Here is a 13,446-nt window from a genome sequence, read left to right on the forward strand (position 1 = left end):
GTTCTAGCCACAGTCTAAGTCAACAACCAGCGTTTATATTTCTGCCTTGAGGGCACTTGTGTAGGTTGTAAGACGCGGATCTTTCCAGGGCCTGTAGAGGACCTTTTCTTCATGGACTTTTTCCAGCTACAACTCATTAGGTCAAGACAAGGCAGTGTTTCTCCCTTCAAACCTGGCCTTGCTTGTATTCTAGGACCATTACAGCTACAGAAACGTAACGATTATATCTATCTTGGTATTTCTTTTGCTATCTGATGGTGTAATATCAAAGCGTTCCATGGTTATACATTCATAATTAACGTGATTAAAAATATTCATTAACAAGTATTAAAATAGAGTATGTCAATTCCAGCAGAAAATGCTCTCTTATCTAAATTGGAACAACCCTCATTAATTGAGGTGGACTTTCTCCAAGCGCACAATGAATAATTACAAGCTTGAAGCGGGAAAGACAAAGCACGAAGCAGAAAATTGAATGCAACGCAAAAAAGCGTCGACAAGCTGAGGAACGGTCTGTTTGGGCATGTCGTGCTGGAAAGCCCGAGAAAGATTACTCACCTCACTGAAACATTAATACTGCTTTACTGTTGCCGTGTTTCCAAAGGAGCATCCCCAACTCCACTACCGTGGTGCAAAGGCATTACAAATGCAAACGCACCACAGCCTCTCCTTAGTCATCAGACTACACATAGCCAAAGGCCCATTCATCTGAACTTTGTCATTAATATCCCCTCACGGCATCGCTGGTTTGACAGCACTTTCCTTTGTGATACCACAGACGCTGTGGAAGTGGCTGTCAGACCGATTACGCCGCCCGGAGTTTTTCACCCTCTCTATCACAAACAACAATTACTGAAGCTCAGCAGGTCACCAGAAATCCACGCATAAACCCTCCCCACTCGGACAAGCAGACGGCGTGTGCGGAGAGCTGGAGTCAGCGCTTCGGAGCGCAAAGCCAACAAGCTCCTCATAAACTCTCGGAGAGGAAATATTAACAGGGCAAGGTCACGTTACAAAAAGATTGACGCAGTGCCAAAAATAGCTCTAGATCATGATGACACATAAACAGTTTGCAGAAAGAACAAACAGTAGGGAACAACAAGCTGTGAGGCTGTAATTTAATTTAGGAGTTCTGGTAATAAAATGAAGGAGAACAGTACAGTTCGAACAGTTTGCGTAGCAGTACCTCCCGGAATGAGCAGAATTACAGCTCCATCATTTCAGATGTGTCACAGATCACAGCCCTGGAAGCAGAGAGTCTCCCTCACCCACATGTCCCATGCCCACCACAACATCTGCTCTCCCTGCTTAGCTGCGTTCGGGTCTGTAGAGCAGCTCTTGGACCAGTACCGATATTTTGCTGACGTGGAAGGGTGAGTTCCCAACCCACCGCCCAGTGCGTACCTTTGCTGCCGGTCTGCAGACAGCTTACGTGAGATGGTAGAGCCCGTGATAAACCGGTGAGGAAATACTGAGTAAGCAACGTCAAGGGAATATCACAGATGTGCGTAACTATGTATAGAGAGAGGCAGAGCATTGTCACCGCCAAGAAGCCAGTACGCAGGGGCTAGGAGGGCAAAGCCTGGGGTCAGTAATGTTATGGTGAATCAGGAGTGGTTTGACTGATTTAGGGAGTAAGGCTTTGTCCAGAAATTCAAAGGTCAGGTCAAATGCATAACATAACCAGTTGAATGTCCTATGTGGTTTTTGTTCCCCTGTATAAGTATCTTCCAAGCGTTACTCTCTATATCATTTTCCTATATCATGCATATCTAGTACGAGCGGTACCGTGCCCAACCTAAGTACCAGCTGAAATTTTACCCGCAACTTGTGAAACGTATATGAAAGCATTCACCATTTTAAGCCCCAAGCTGTCCGTCCTCCTCTCCTTGCTGCCGCAGGAGCCTGGCTCTACTCTAACACCGATCTCAATTCTTATGTTTCTATTTAGACAGAGAAAAAAACCAAACACGTATTCCACTCCTTTGTCCTTGTGCTCATGATTTTTACAATCCATGCTACCTCCCAGGGACCCACTCGGGGGAGGAAGCGCCGCAAGGAACGCTGAAGATTGACAGACTCTATTTCCAAGTTAGACATCCACTTGAGTAATTATAAAGCCGCCAATTCATTCAGGTTAGAGAGTGATGCTTTAAAAGCAGCAATCAAGACAGCAATTTAGGACAGACAAACAAAAAGACAAACTCTATGGGAGGACGTGAAGAATTACTTAGAAAAATATAGATCCTTAAAGAGAGACGCAAGTGCGTTCAAGTAAGGTGGACAGAGGCGGATACAGGTGGGTTCCCATCAGGAAAAATATCAACCAGCTCCGGTGAATACGCTGCTAAATTATTTTATCATTTGATAGGTTGTTCAGAAAGGCTGCGAAGTTTCCGCAGGATTTTGCGGGGATGGCAAGTATGTTTAAAACATGGAAACCCCTTCTTGTTTACTGGAAGAGAAAGCCACAAATCTTACAACCCTAAGTAAGGATGCTTTAAAAAACACACTCTCAGACCTTCCACCTAGTAACAAAATGTCACCCTTTCTTAAAGGTGACCACGGCCATCTACAAAGTCATTTGTCATCGGCAAGGGAAATACATGGCTGCCTTTTTTTTTTTTTTTAATATAAATCACAGCTGACACACCAACTCCATTTCTGAAACTGAAATCCATGCGAAGCAACTACAAATGCTCATTCACTGCCAATAACTAAAACCACACTCTCCTACAGCAGGACACCAATTAAACTGATTTAACGACCCTTGCATCACGCTAGAAATGTGTCTCCTAACACGTATTTAATTGCTAGACTAGGTCTTTAAGTTGTGCCATATGCAGAGGTTATTTCTGCTAGCTGGGTAGAAGGAGGGCCGCAATCAGAAAGGACGTGGAAGTGGCTCCAGAGGCGTAACAGATGAGCAGATGGTGAGGATCAGGGCAGGAAGCCTGGAAGAGGCAGAAACGAACAGGAATTTTCACAGGTCTAAGGCCATTGGGCTTTGGCAGGAACCAGCTTTCTAGTAAAGACTTCATTTCACATAAAAATGTTTTGTTTAGGGATTACTGCACTTTCCCACCGGGAAGGGAATAAAGCCCCTTCCTTGTGGGGAACCATCCGCTTCTAAAGCAAAGAAATTCTTGCGTACAGGCTTGCGTTTGGAAAATAAAAGAACAAATCTTAACCGGTGATTTCCAAGTCAATGTCCAGTTGCAGTCCATCCAGCGCCAGTGCCGACTGCAGCCCCACGGAGACAGGTCCAATTTCTTGCCTTCACCAAAACTTTAAACCATTCTTTGTCTCTGGAGGAGAATGAGAATTGTGCACGTGGTCCTTCTCACCTTGAGGATATTACATTAGTACCGTCTTCGTCATTGGCTTATTTTGCTTCAACAATCCCGGTGATTAAATGAACAGGAACATCCCGGTTCTACGTTCTGGATTATCTAGCTCCAGTAAATAATAGTTAGCGTTTGCCAGCTATCACATACTGCCACTTACACACCCTTTTCTCAGCTGATTTGCAGTGGTGACTACAGCACTAAGCAATATTTCATCCTCTAATGTACTGCATTCTTCTTCAGAGGCATTCATGCCCATGAGAGAATGTAATAGGGGTTTTTGTTTTGCTAAATACGCATCTATGTGCTTTCCTTCTCTCTTGTGCATACACACAAACGCAGGCAGGTGAGCTGTGTAACTTTAAACTCTTCCGAACTACGGGGCTATCTACATCAGTGGTAGTATTACGAAAAACCAAGCCGCATACATCGATCAATCACGTCAGTATTAATATTTGTTTCAGTGACGTTTCAAATATTTTTTTTTCTCCCTGAGCAATCTTAACTCTCATGTCATCTGGTAGTAATTGTGATGAACAGTAGATGGAAAGAGGGAATATAAAAAAAGAAATCCAATTTTGTAGCCATTCTAGGTAAAAATTATAGAAGAAACCCTTATGTTATTTTCCTTGCGCTGTGCCATATTTGCTATGCTAATTTTACAGAACAAATAGTCATAATCCACTTTGTATCATTACAAATGTATGATTTGTAAAGGAGCTGAGGGACTTTAAATTTAAAATATAAGCCACACAAACAGAGAGAAGCAACTACCCCAAAGGCAAGTGAAACAGATTCCCTGGAGGGACAATTTTACACAGAGGTGGAGCTGTACTGGAAATACCAAAGATATTTCAAATAGCAGCAAGCATGAGGGATTGCCTAATTGCAGTCTTAGTTCCTTAAAGCAGATTGCACAATATGTGCAGATACATACAGAGGGAGTGAGGTATTTATTGATTTGGGGTTTTAAACTGACGTACAATTTTCAGGGTTTTTTTTTTTTTCTTCACACAAAAGGCCTCAGCAGTTTTCAGTTGTCGCAGCTGTACCTCCCCTTTCCAAGGCTGCCAGAAATGCTGATGTTCCAGTTTTCATCCTAAGGGGGCTGGGGGGTTGGACGTTTCAGATCAGAAAATGGGTTTTCTCATCCTGTGAGTTTGAGAAATGTCAAATACCGGTTCCATTCTCATAGACGCAGCTCCCGCTTCTTCAGCTTGCGTTCGTTCTGCGCTCTTCTTTGCCGAAGGGGTGCGGATAGGAACGCAACAGGGGAGAAGTTGAGTTGCTGGAGTGTGTCCAGAGAAGGGCGACGGAGCTGGTGAGGGGTCTGGAGCACAAGTCTGATGAGGAGCGGCTGAGGGAGCTGGGGTTGTTCAGTCTGGAGAAGAGGAGGCTCAGGGGAGACCTCATCGCTCTCTACAGCTCCCTGCAAGGGGGTTGTGGGGAGGTGGGTGCTGGTCTCTTCTCCCAAGGGACAAGTGATAGGACAAGAGGAAACGGCCTCAAGTTGTGCCAGGGGAGGTTTAGGCTGGATATGAGGAAAAATGTCTTCACTAAAAGGGTTGTCAAGCACTGGACCAGGCTGCCCAGAGACGTGGTGGAGTCACCATCCCCGGAGGGGTTCAAGGAACGTGTGGATGTGGCACTGCGTTTAGTGGGCATGGTGGGGTTGGGTTGGTGGTTGTACTTGATGATCTTACAGGTCTTTTCCAACCTTAGTGATTCTGTGACAAGGGCAGGGTCTCCACAGAACCGTGGAGAGCCGCTGAACTCTGGGCAAATGAGCAGAACTGTGCCTTTGAACTCCATCTCCCAACGGCTGTAAGGTGTTTCAAGAAGGTGCAATCATCTTAAAACAGAGATGACATTTTAAAGGAGTACTAAGCATGGCCGTACGATCTTACCTTTGCTTTTGCTTTTAATTCTACAAGGTACGTATTTTGCTGAATTAGCTAAGAAAGCATAAAGAGAAGAAGGAATATTTAATAATACTTTCTCATACAAACATATACACAAGCCTACACACACACTTCAAAGCATCTTCACTTGTTCTGAAGTCTTTGTTTGACTTATGTGCACTTATACGCGGAAAAAATGTCAGTAGGAAAAATGGCAAACTCCTCAAACATCAGCTCTTTGTATTAGTTCCAACACTGATGACAGCAGCTAGTCTTTCTCCCAGTCAGAGCCGGTGACCCGGCAACGCTACGGAAGCGTGACCTGGATTCCATTGTGTTTCGTGCCCCATCAACAAAACCGTCAGCTCAGCTCTAACTGCAAAAGTCTTTATTATTATTATTATTGTTGTATGAGAATGGGCAAAATGTAAATTAATGAACAGAACCCAGGTAGATTTTGCACTACCGGACTTTTGACTAATAATAACATATAATTACAGGTTAAACACAATGGATCTGGAGGTTCATGAGAGAAAGTAAGAGTGGACCCCATAGGTATATATTTTTGCCTTTTCCCTACAGCAGCTTTTCATATCGTGGCCACTTTCCAAGAGCTCAACTTGCCGAACAGCTTGCATCAAACCTGGAGACCATGCTGCTGTTCAGCACAAGGAAAGGAAAAGTTACCCCAAAACAAGGTAATCGCATCGGCACTCTATAAACACTATGAAACGAGCTTCACCTCCAAAGTTTACGAACGGAACAAGAGGTTGGAGGAAAAAAGTAGATGCCCCATGAAAACAATGGCAGAGGTCAGAACAGAATTTATGTCTGCCTGATTTCTGGACCATTGCTACGCCGAAATCACACCTCTCCAAACTCAAACGTGAAAAAGTAAACAGAAAAAGTACCCTTCACAATGAGACACGCACGTACAAGGTCAGCGTTCTATAAATCCTCAGCTTCAGAAGCAGAACTGCAGGACCAGCGATTTATAGGCAACTCCTGCTGATGTTTCTAATTGCTGCAGTAGAGATTATGTGCCTCCTTCTCAGCAGCAGCACGTAAAATCTCTTCTCCGTTTCACCTGCTAAAGCTCAGCTAGCATGCCTGTTCCTGGGGCTCATTAGTGTGTGCTACGGATGTTGCTAGATAACTTTGCCAAAAAAAAAAATTACGCCGCTGAGCCCTGGTCTTGTTTGTTTTGAATAGACAGAACTTGCGCACCTCTTTCAAGCTCTGCCTCTCAGTGGGGCGTTCAGTACATCATCTTCCTGGAGTTGAGGGGTGGCTTGTTTTCTTAAGCATTTCCTCCACAATTATTTGGCTTATAGGCACGGAATAAAAGAACCTTTTGTTTCTGCTATTCACCTACTTGTATCTCTGGCGGGGGTTGTGCCAGAGACATGACCAGTAATATTTATCTTGATGTCCAAGTAAGGAAAACATACCCAACGGGTGCTTCTTTACCATTTTTAAATGAGTTACACGGTATTTGAACAGTCAGTGAGTACGCTACAAACATTTATTAGCTAACGCTGTCACTTCCCCCAGTCCTCTGGCTCCTTAAAGCTATTTGCTGGTCAATTATCCTAACTCTCACCTTCTGATGAGAAACCAATAAACCTCATAGGAAGACAATTCACTTTTCCAGAGCATTATAAATTCTTGACATTTCTTAAAGTGAGGGTCAGGACTGAGGAAACTGTTGGAGATAAAACAGCATTACAGATGTCTGCCTTCTGCACATCTGTGATACACATACCTTCACGCGTAACAAATTTGCTCCCTTCATAGGAATAGGGAGGGGAGGGAGAGAAATGATTTCTAGCTATCAGGTTCGTATCACGGCGTGGTTTTGCGCTAGAAGATCAAGCTACGCTTTCCTTCCTGTGACTTGCATCGCTAGCGATCAAAGGTCCTACAAAATAAATGTAACCTGCCTCTTCCTCCTAATTCGCATTAGACCCTCAATTGGAGTCAAGTATCCTGATTCCATTTGGGAGGCGTGTTACGGATGTCACTTAGGGCACGCACCGAGGCCAACCGCTGTTTACCAGTCTCTTGAATTGGAATTTCGTTACCATCGTATTAATCCTGATCGGAGTTAACAAGGCTATGTGGCATTCATAATCCCCTGGTTCTGTTTCTCTGATGGCACACTCTGAACATGTGGGCTACCGCTATCAATGCTCACAGGAGGAGAGCTCAACCGGCACAAAAAATTAATCTTACAAAAGACTGAAGTCGTACGCAGCCGTGTGAACAGGATTGGGTTCTTCCTTGGCCCAGAAAATTCTCATCGGCTTTGCAAAATTGTATAAATAGCGGAATACAAATCAGACCCGGACCCTCAAAACCATGTAGGTTTGTTATTAGGGTCACGGCGACTTTTATTTTCAGACCAAAGGCCCAAAATCATAAAGGGATACATAAAAGTAGACTTCCCTTCCAGTCAGTTTTACAGGTTAACAGAACATATTGAAATTGGCAATAAAAGAAATTCCTCCTTTGTGGAACTGACTGAATGCCAGCATCACCACCCTATTTCAAATGATACTAAGATCAAGGCAATCCAGATATTTTTGATTAAGCCAAACCATTAGCAAAACTCTTCCTAACCAGCTTTTCCCAAATGGAAATTTCTCCAGAAACGCTTTGAAATCGGACATCAAAGTCAGAAAAAAAAGACGACTTTTTAGAGCGATAATAGGAAACATGCAGAAAAACCTACAAAAGCATGTCATTCTATCTCTTGCCGCCATGTGTTTTACAGCACCGGGGGTCAGCCAGTACGGCAGATCGTGTCCTGTCGAGGCTTCAGGGAGGGAGGGACAGCTGGAGGATTTTACCTGTCAAAAGAAGGCTTCTCTCCACAGTCAAAGGCATCCTGTAACTCCTTGACAAGATTAGCCTGCCCAGGCAGTCGAAAAAGGCCTTCTTCCTTCAGCCCCCGCTGTCGGATAAAATCCACGCACTGTTCCACCAACATAGGAGCCAGGCGGTTCCCGTATCGCTTTTCATATCGGACAGTATCTTCCAGCTTCTGGCCAAAAATACCTGCATGAAAAATGAGAGATGTGACTTGGTTGAGATTCATAAAAACATTTGAGGAGCCCGTGTCTTCTATTACAACCCACGCAATTTACAGGTCATTCAAACGCACGAACAATTAACCTACTCCTTTCTTAAGGATAAAATGCTCAATTTCACCTTTGATACTCTCATGGAAATACAATGCTGACGTATTTAACAGCAATGCTCAAAAACATTATTTAAAATAAACTACTGTAAATGATTTTTCGGACCATAAGTACAGAAATCATAGAATTAATACAAATAGGATTTTCTGTCACGAAACTGCTGATTCAAAAGTGATACGCATCTCCATCTTCTTTGGTTCATGCCTAATTATCTATAAAAAAAATAAGTAGTTCCTGTATCAGTTTCAATGGCATATAAACATTACATTTACACATGGAGGGCAAAAGATTTACAAATATAACTCAGGATTTCGTTCCTACTAAACCAAATGATTAATTAAGTTTTCCTACATAAAAAAAGACCATTCCTATAATGTATTACCAACCACTGACTCACAGAATCAGAGAATCACTAAGGTTGGAAAAGACCTGTAAGACCATCAAGCCCAACCCCCAACCCAACCCCACCATGCCCACTAAACCATGTCCCGCAGTGCCACGTCCACACGTTCCTTGAACCCCTCCAGGGATGGGGACTCCACCACCTCCCTGGGCAGCCTCTTCCAATGCTTCACCACTCTCTCAGGAAAGACATTTTTCCTAATATCCAGCCTGAACCTCCCCTGGCACAACTTGAGGCCATCTCCTCTTGTCCTGTCGCTTGTCACTTGGGAGAAGAGACCAACACCCACCTCCCCACAACCCCCTTTCAGGGAGCTGGAGAGAGCGATGAGGTCTCCTCTCAGCCTCCTCTTCTCCAGACTGAACAACCCCAGCTCCCTCAGCCGCTCCTCATCAGACTTGTGCTCCAGACCCCTCACCAGCTCCGTCGCCCTTCTCTGGACACGCTCCAGCCCCTCAATGTCCTTCTTGGAGTGAGGGGCCCAAAACCCAACACAGCATTCGAGGTGCGGCCTCACCAGCGCCGAGTCCAGGGGCACGATCCCCTCCCTACTCCTGCTGGCCACACTCTTTCTGATCCAGGCCAGGATGCCGTTGGCCTTCTTGGCCACCTGGGCACACTGCCGGCTCACATTCAGCCGGCTGTTGACCTGCACCCCCAGGTCCTTTTCTGCGGGGCAGCTTTCCAGCCACTCGTCCCCAAGCCTGTAGCGTTGCAGGGGGTTGTTGTGACCCAAGTGCAGGACCCGGCACTTCATTCACCCACAAATTACAATTACATGAACAAGTAACCGCAAGCTAAGGTAGCATTCAGCTTGAAGCATCCTTCAGGGTAACCTTCAATGTGTACATTCTTCCTCCAACAAAAGAAAGGCAGCTCACACCTCAGTTGCAGGGCGGGGAAGTTACCTTGCGTACGCTCCAGGATGTTACGGCAAGTGGGTAGCGAGCTGTCAGTCACCCATAGTGAAGGTCTGGGGTTTGTATTTAAGTGCAATTATTTTTACTGTAGCCTAGGAAATAACTGGAGAGAGTAACTGATGTCCAGCTAAGACAGCCAGAAAGTATTCTGAGATGCAGAGCAGCGTATTTTGTGATTTCCATGGTACCCACACTTGTGGATGCCAAAATCAGCAGTAGGTAAGGGGACTGAACATCACGCAGTCTTTATTAGCTCATTCTTTTTCACGTTGTACAAACCCCCAAACCCAACAATTAGCAATTAAAGAAGGAAGTTTTGAAATTTCAGAGTGAGTCAAGCTTAGGAGAATACCAACTGATGTGGAATATTCGGTGTCCGCAAAGTTCAACCCCTTCATGCTGGCAGAGGAGTTAAAGTACGTTTTCTTAATTCTTACATACCTTCCTAACCTCCTGCAAAGTGCTTGTGGGGATGGCAGTGGTATTAAAGGAATTTGGGTTTCTTGTATTTGTCCGAGTTAAGAGTTGCTGCTGGTCAACACGGAGGAAATCCTCAAGTCCCTCCATTTTCTAGACCCTCCTTCTAAAAGCAGTAGAATTAAGAAGGAAGGTCCACTGAAAGTCAGTTAAGGAATCTGTGTGATGATGGGAGTTTGGGGATTTCAAAGTCCTATACAAGAAGGCGTTCAAAAAACGTGTGGACGTGGCACTGCGGGACATGGTTTAGTGGGCATGGTGGGGTTGGGTTGGTGGTTGGGCTTGATGATCTTACAGGTCTTTTCCAACCTTAATGATTCTGTGAAGGCTGCTGTTCAGTGCCCCTCAAATGGTCCCTTCTCCTGGGTGAACAAGCCTCACTTGCTCTGCCTCTCCTCAAAGGGCATAGGGCGTGTGCTCTAGTTCCCAAGCATCTTGGTGGCCCTTTGCTCAACTGCCTCCAGTTTTATCTCCCCCCCCGACTTTTTTTTTTTTTTATGGACACAGTATTTGGAATATGGTCTAAAAAAATGCTGAGCAGAGGGGGTTAATCCGTTCCTTCCCTCTGCTGGCTCTGCTCCTGCTGATACTGCACAGACTGCTGTCAAACCTTCCCTGCTGCCAGGTCCACTGCTGGCTCGTGTCCAGCTTACTGTCCCCCAGCGCACCCAGGTCCTTTCCGCAGAGCTGCTTCCCTGGGCTTCTTCCTCCTTAGGTGTAGGATTTGGCCATCCTACTCCACTTTGTCCTATGAACATACAGTCTGAGCTTCCCGTCAAGAACCCATGAAATCTCTTGGTTTTAAACACAACAGTTTTTGCCTCTTTTCAAAGAAAATGAATCAGTATAAGATAGGATGTTCCAATTACACGATGTACAATTACAACTCATGCCCGCCGACAGTACAATTAGTACGAATGAGCTCTGGCCTATTGGCTATACTTTCTTCTCTCCGCGCTAACATTCTTTAATCAGTAATGTGCATATTGCAGCTTACATTTGCCGTGGGAAGAGTAAGTTCTCAAACCTACCAGACTGCTTTGAAACTCCTATTAGTAGTGACACTGCAGTCAAAACACATCACTTTCTACTAATGCTTTTCTTGGGATGCTGCCTTTTTTTTTTTAATCTTCATTTTAGAATTGGCTTTCAAAGCATGTCTAATAGATAGCAAATAAAATCAGAATAAGGGGTTTTTGTGCAGTGGGAGCAAAACCTGTTCCTATATTATTATAAATTGCTGATTCAGCACAATAAAAAATGTCTTGAAAACAGGTGGCAACCCTAAAGCATTAAGATGTCTGTAACTAGTGTCAAACAGTATTTTTTAAGACAAATAGAAAGCAACGAGTGATTCACATACAAAAGGTGACATATATTAAATGGATATGACAAACTTGGTTCCGTATTGTAGCAGCAAATCACAAGTACTGAATGAAGAAAACCTTAAAAAAACCTATATCTGAGGAAAAAGAAAACCTGATCATGATGCAGAGGTCACCAGTGTCAAGAAAAAAAAAAAATTAATCCACATTGGAGCCTAAAATTTCCTGGTTCTGGTCCCTTACGTGTAAACATTGAGTTGTTTCTACTACTGACTGCAATAAGGTACATTGTAAATTAAGGGACTTTCATTAAGACACTTAAAATACATCTAGCTAGGAATGCCTGAAGGAGAGCCAGAATCACTACAGCAGCTGTCTCGGATTTGACCGATTGGATTCAGATCCTACATAATCCTCACAACACAGTTGCATTGAGTCTGGCCACAAATATACTTCACGGCCGGAGGAGTAGGTGTATGCCCCACCATCCTCACATATCAGATAAAGCCTCACGGACTTGGTTCCCCACCAATATGAATGGTGATAATACCGTATCTACCTCACCAGCGTGAGCGTCTCCACACTCAGCTTTGGGACGCTCGTAGCTAGCGTGGTAATTCTGACAACCACGTAATAACCTAAAGTTAAGACCCAAGTCTGATGGAAAATCACCACGTCACACCTTGAAGGGCTTCTGAAGTCACCAGCTACTACACTTTGCGTTCTCCGGTTTGTTGGGCTTTGGAATTCATCTCGGGCAGGCTTGGTTTGGTTTCAAAGTCTAGGCTGAACTTCTCTAAAGGAGGTCTTTCCTTCACCTAACAAATGCAGAACGCTGCAGCAGGCAGCACTGGGCCATGAAAGGAATCAGTCATGATAAGCCTCCATAAATATTGACTTGAAGTCGCAGACTTGCTGATGCCTTATGGAAAATGTACTCTGTTGCCAGGGGCAGAAGCGGCGGAAACATGACAACTCTGCATCCACATCAGGTTGTCATAACTTCCACCCCGTTCATCATCTTTCTGGTGTCTGATGGGTTTTTCACTGTTTTGGAATAACAGCCATGATCGTTGCCCTGTAAGGTGCACCGTCTTCCACTGTCCCTTTCTAATGCTTTTATCCCCTCGTACGTCGCAACTTACTACAGAGATATTACAGATTAGTAGTATGAAGACTAAGACGTTGGCTATTATGAAGCAAAGGCAATACTGTGAAGAATTGTGGTTGCGGACATCCAGTTACCTTAGCGGTTGGCAGAGGCAGACAACGGCGAACACTCTCAGCTACCCCCGGTAACTACTAGCATCTCCTTTACAGAGAAGAAAGGGCAAGACAGTCCAAGTTACGGAGACTGCAACATAAGCAAAACCACCGAGATAATTTCACATGCTGTTTTTTAGAAGTGAATTTCCACTAGAGAAACTAAACAAGAACACCTCTGTGGAGAAGGAAGTAAAAGAGAGCCCTCGTAACTCATGCTGTAATCCAAACCCAAGTTCTCCTCCTCAATCTCAACGTCTCCAAAACCCAGAAATGCACAGACGCACACAACCTGCGGGTCGGTTTATCCTTGGGTTAGGGTGCCAGAGGGGAAACGAACAAACAAAACCAACATGAAACCTTGAGATTCAGAATGGCAGCAGCTTGGCTTCCCCGGAGCCGGCAGAAGGCAGGGAAACGTACAGGATTCCAGTTCTGACCAGTCATTAGATTTAATCAGCAGAACTGCTTTTTCAGAGAGGCCCTTGTAGGTCTTTAAAGCTATATCCAATTAAGCCGAGATCACGCATAACATCAAAGAGGAAAATCACATGGTAGTAAAGGGCATGCCGAGCGGTTATTCATTAACTAGAACATTCCCGTGGCA

General features: G+C 44.5%; 1 protein-coding gene across 2 annotated transcripts in view; it reads right to left on the reverse strand.

The window, feature by feature from the left end:
• The window catches only part of ARHGAP24 (Rho GTPase activating protein 24), a 191,034-nt gene that overhangs the window by 14,331 nt on the left and 163,257 nt on the right, over positions 1–13,446 (reverse strand). For both annotated transcript variants that reach the window (XM_059826782.1, XM_059826783.1), the window contains one exon: positions 8,101–8,308. In XM_059826782.1, coding sequence (XP_059682765.1) covers positions 8,101–8,308 — 208 coding nt within the window. The remainder of the gene's footprint in view (positions 1–8,100; positions 8,309–13,446) is intronic.

This window comes from Gavia stellata, chromosome 19 (genome assembly GCF_030936135.1).
Source record: "Gavia stellata isolate bGavSte3 chromosome 19, bGavSte3.hap2, whole genome shotgun sequence".
Classification (NCBI taxonomy): domain Eukaryota; kingdom Metazoa; phylum Chordata; class Aves; order Gaviiformes; family Gaviidae; genus Gavia; species Gavia stellata.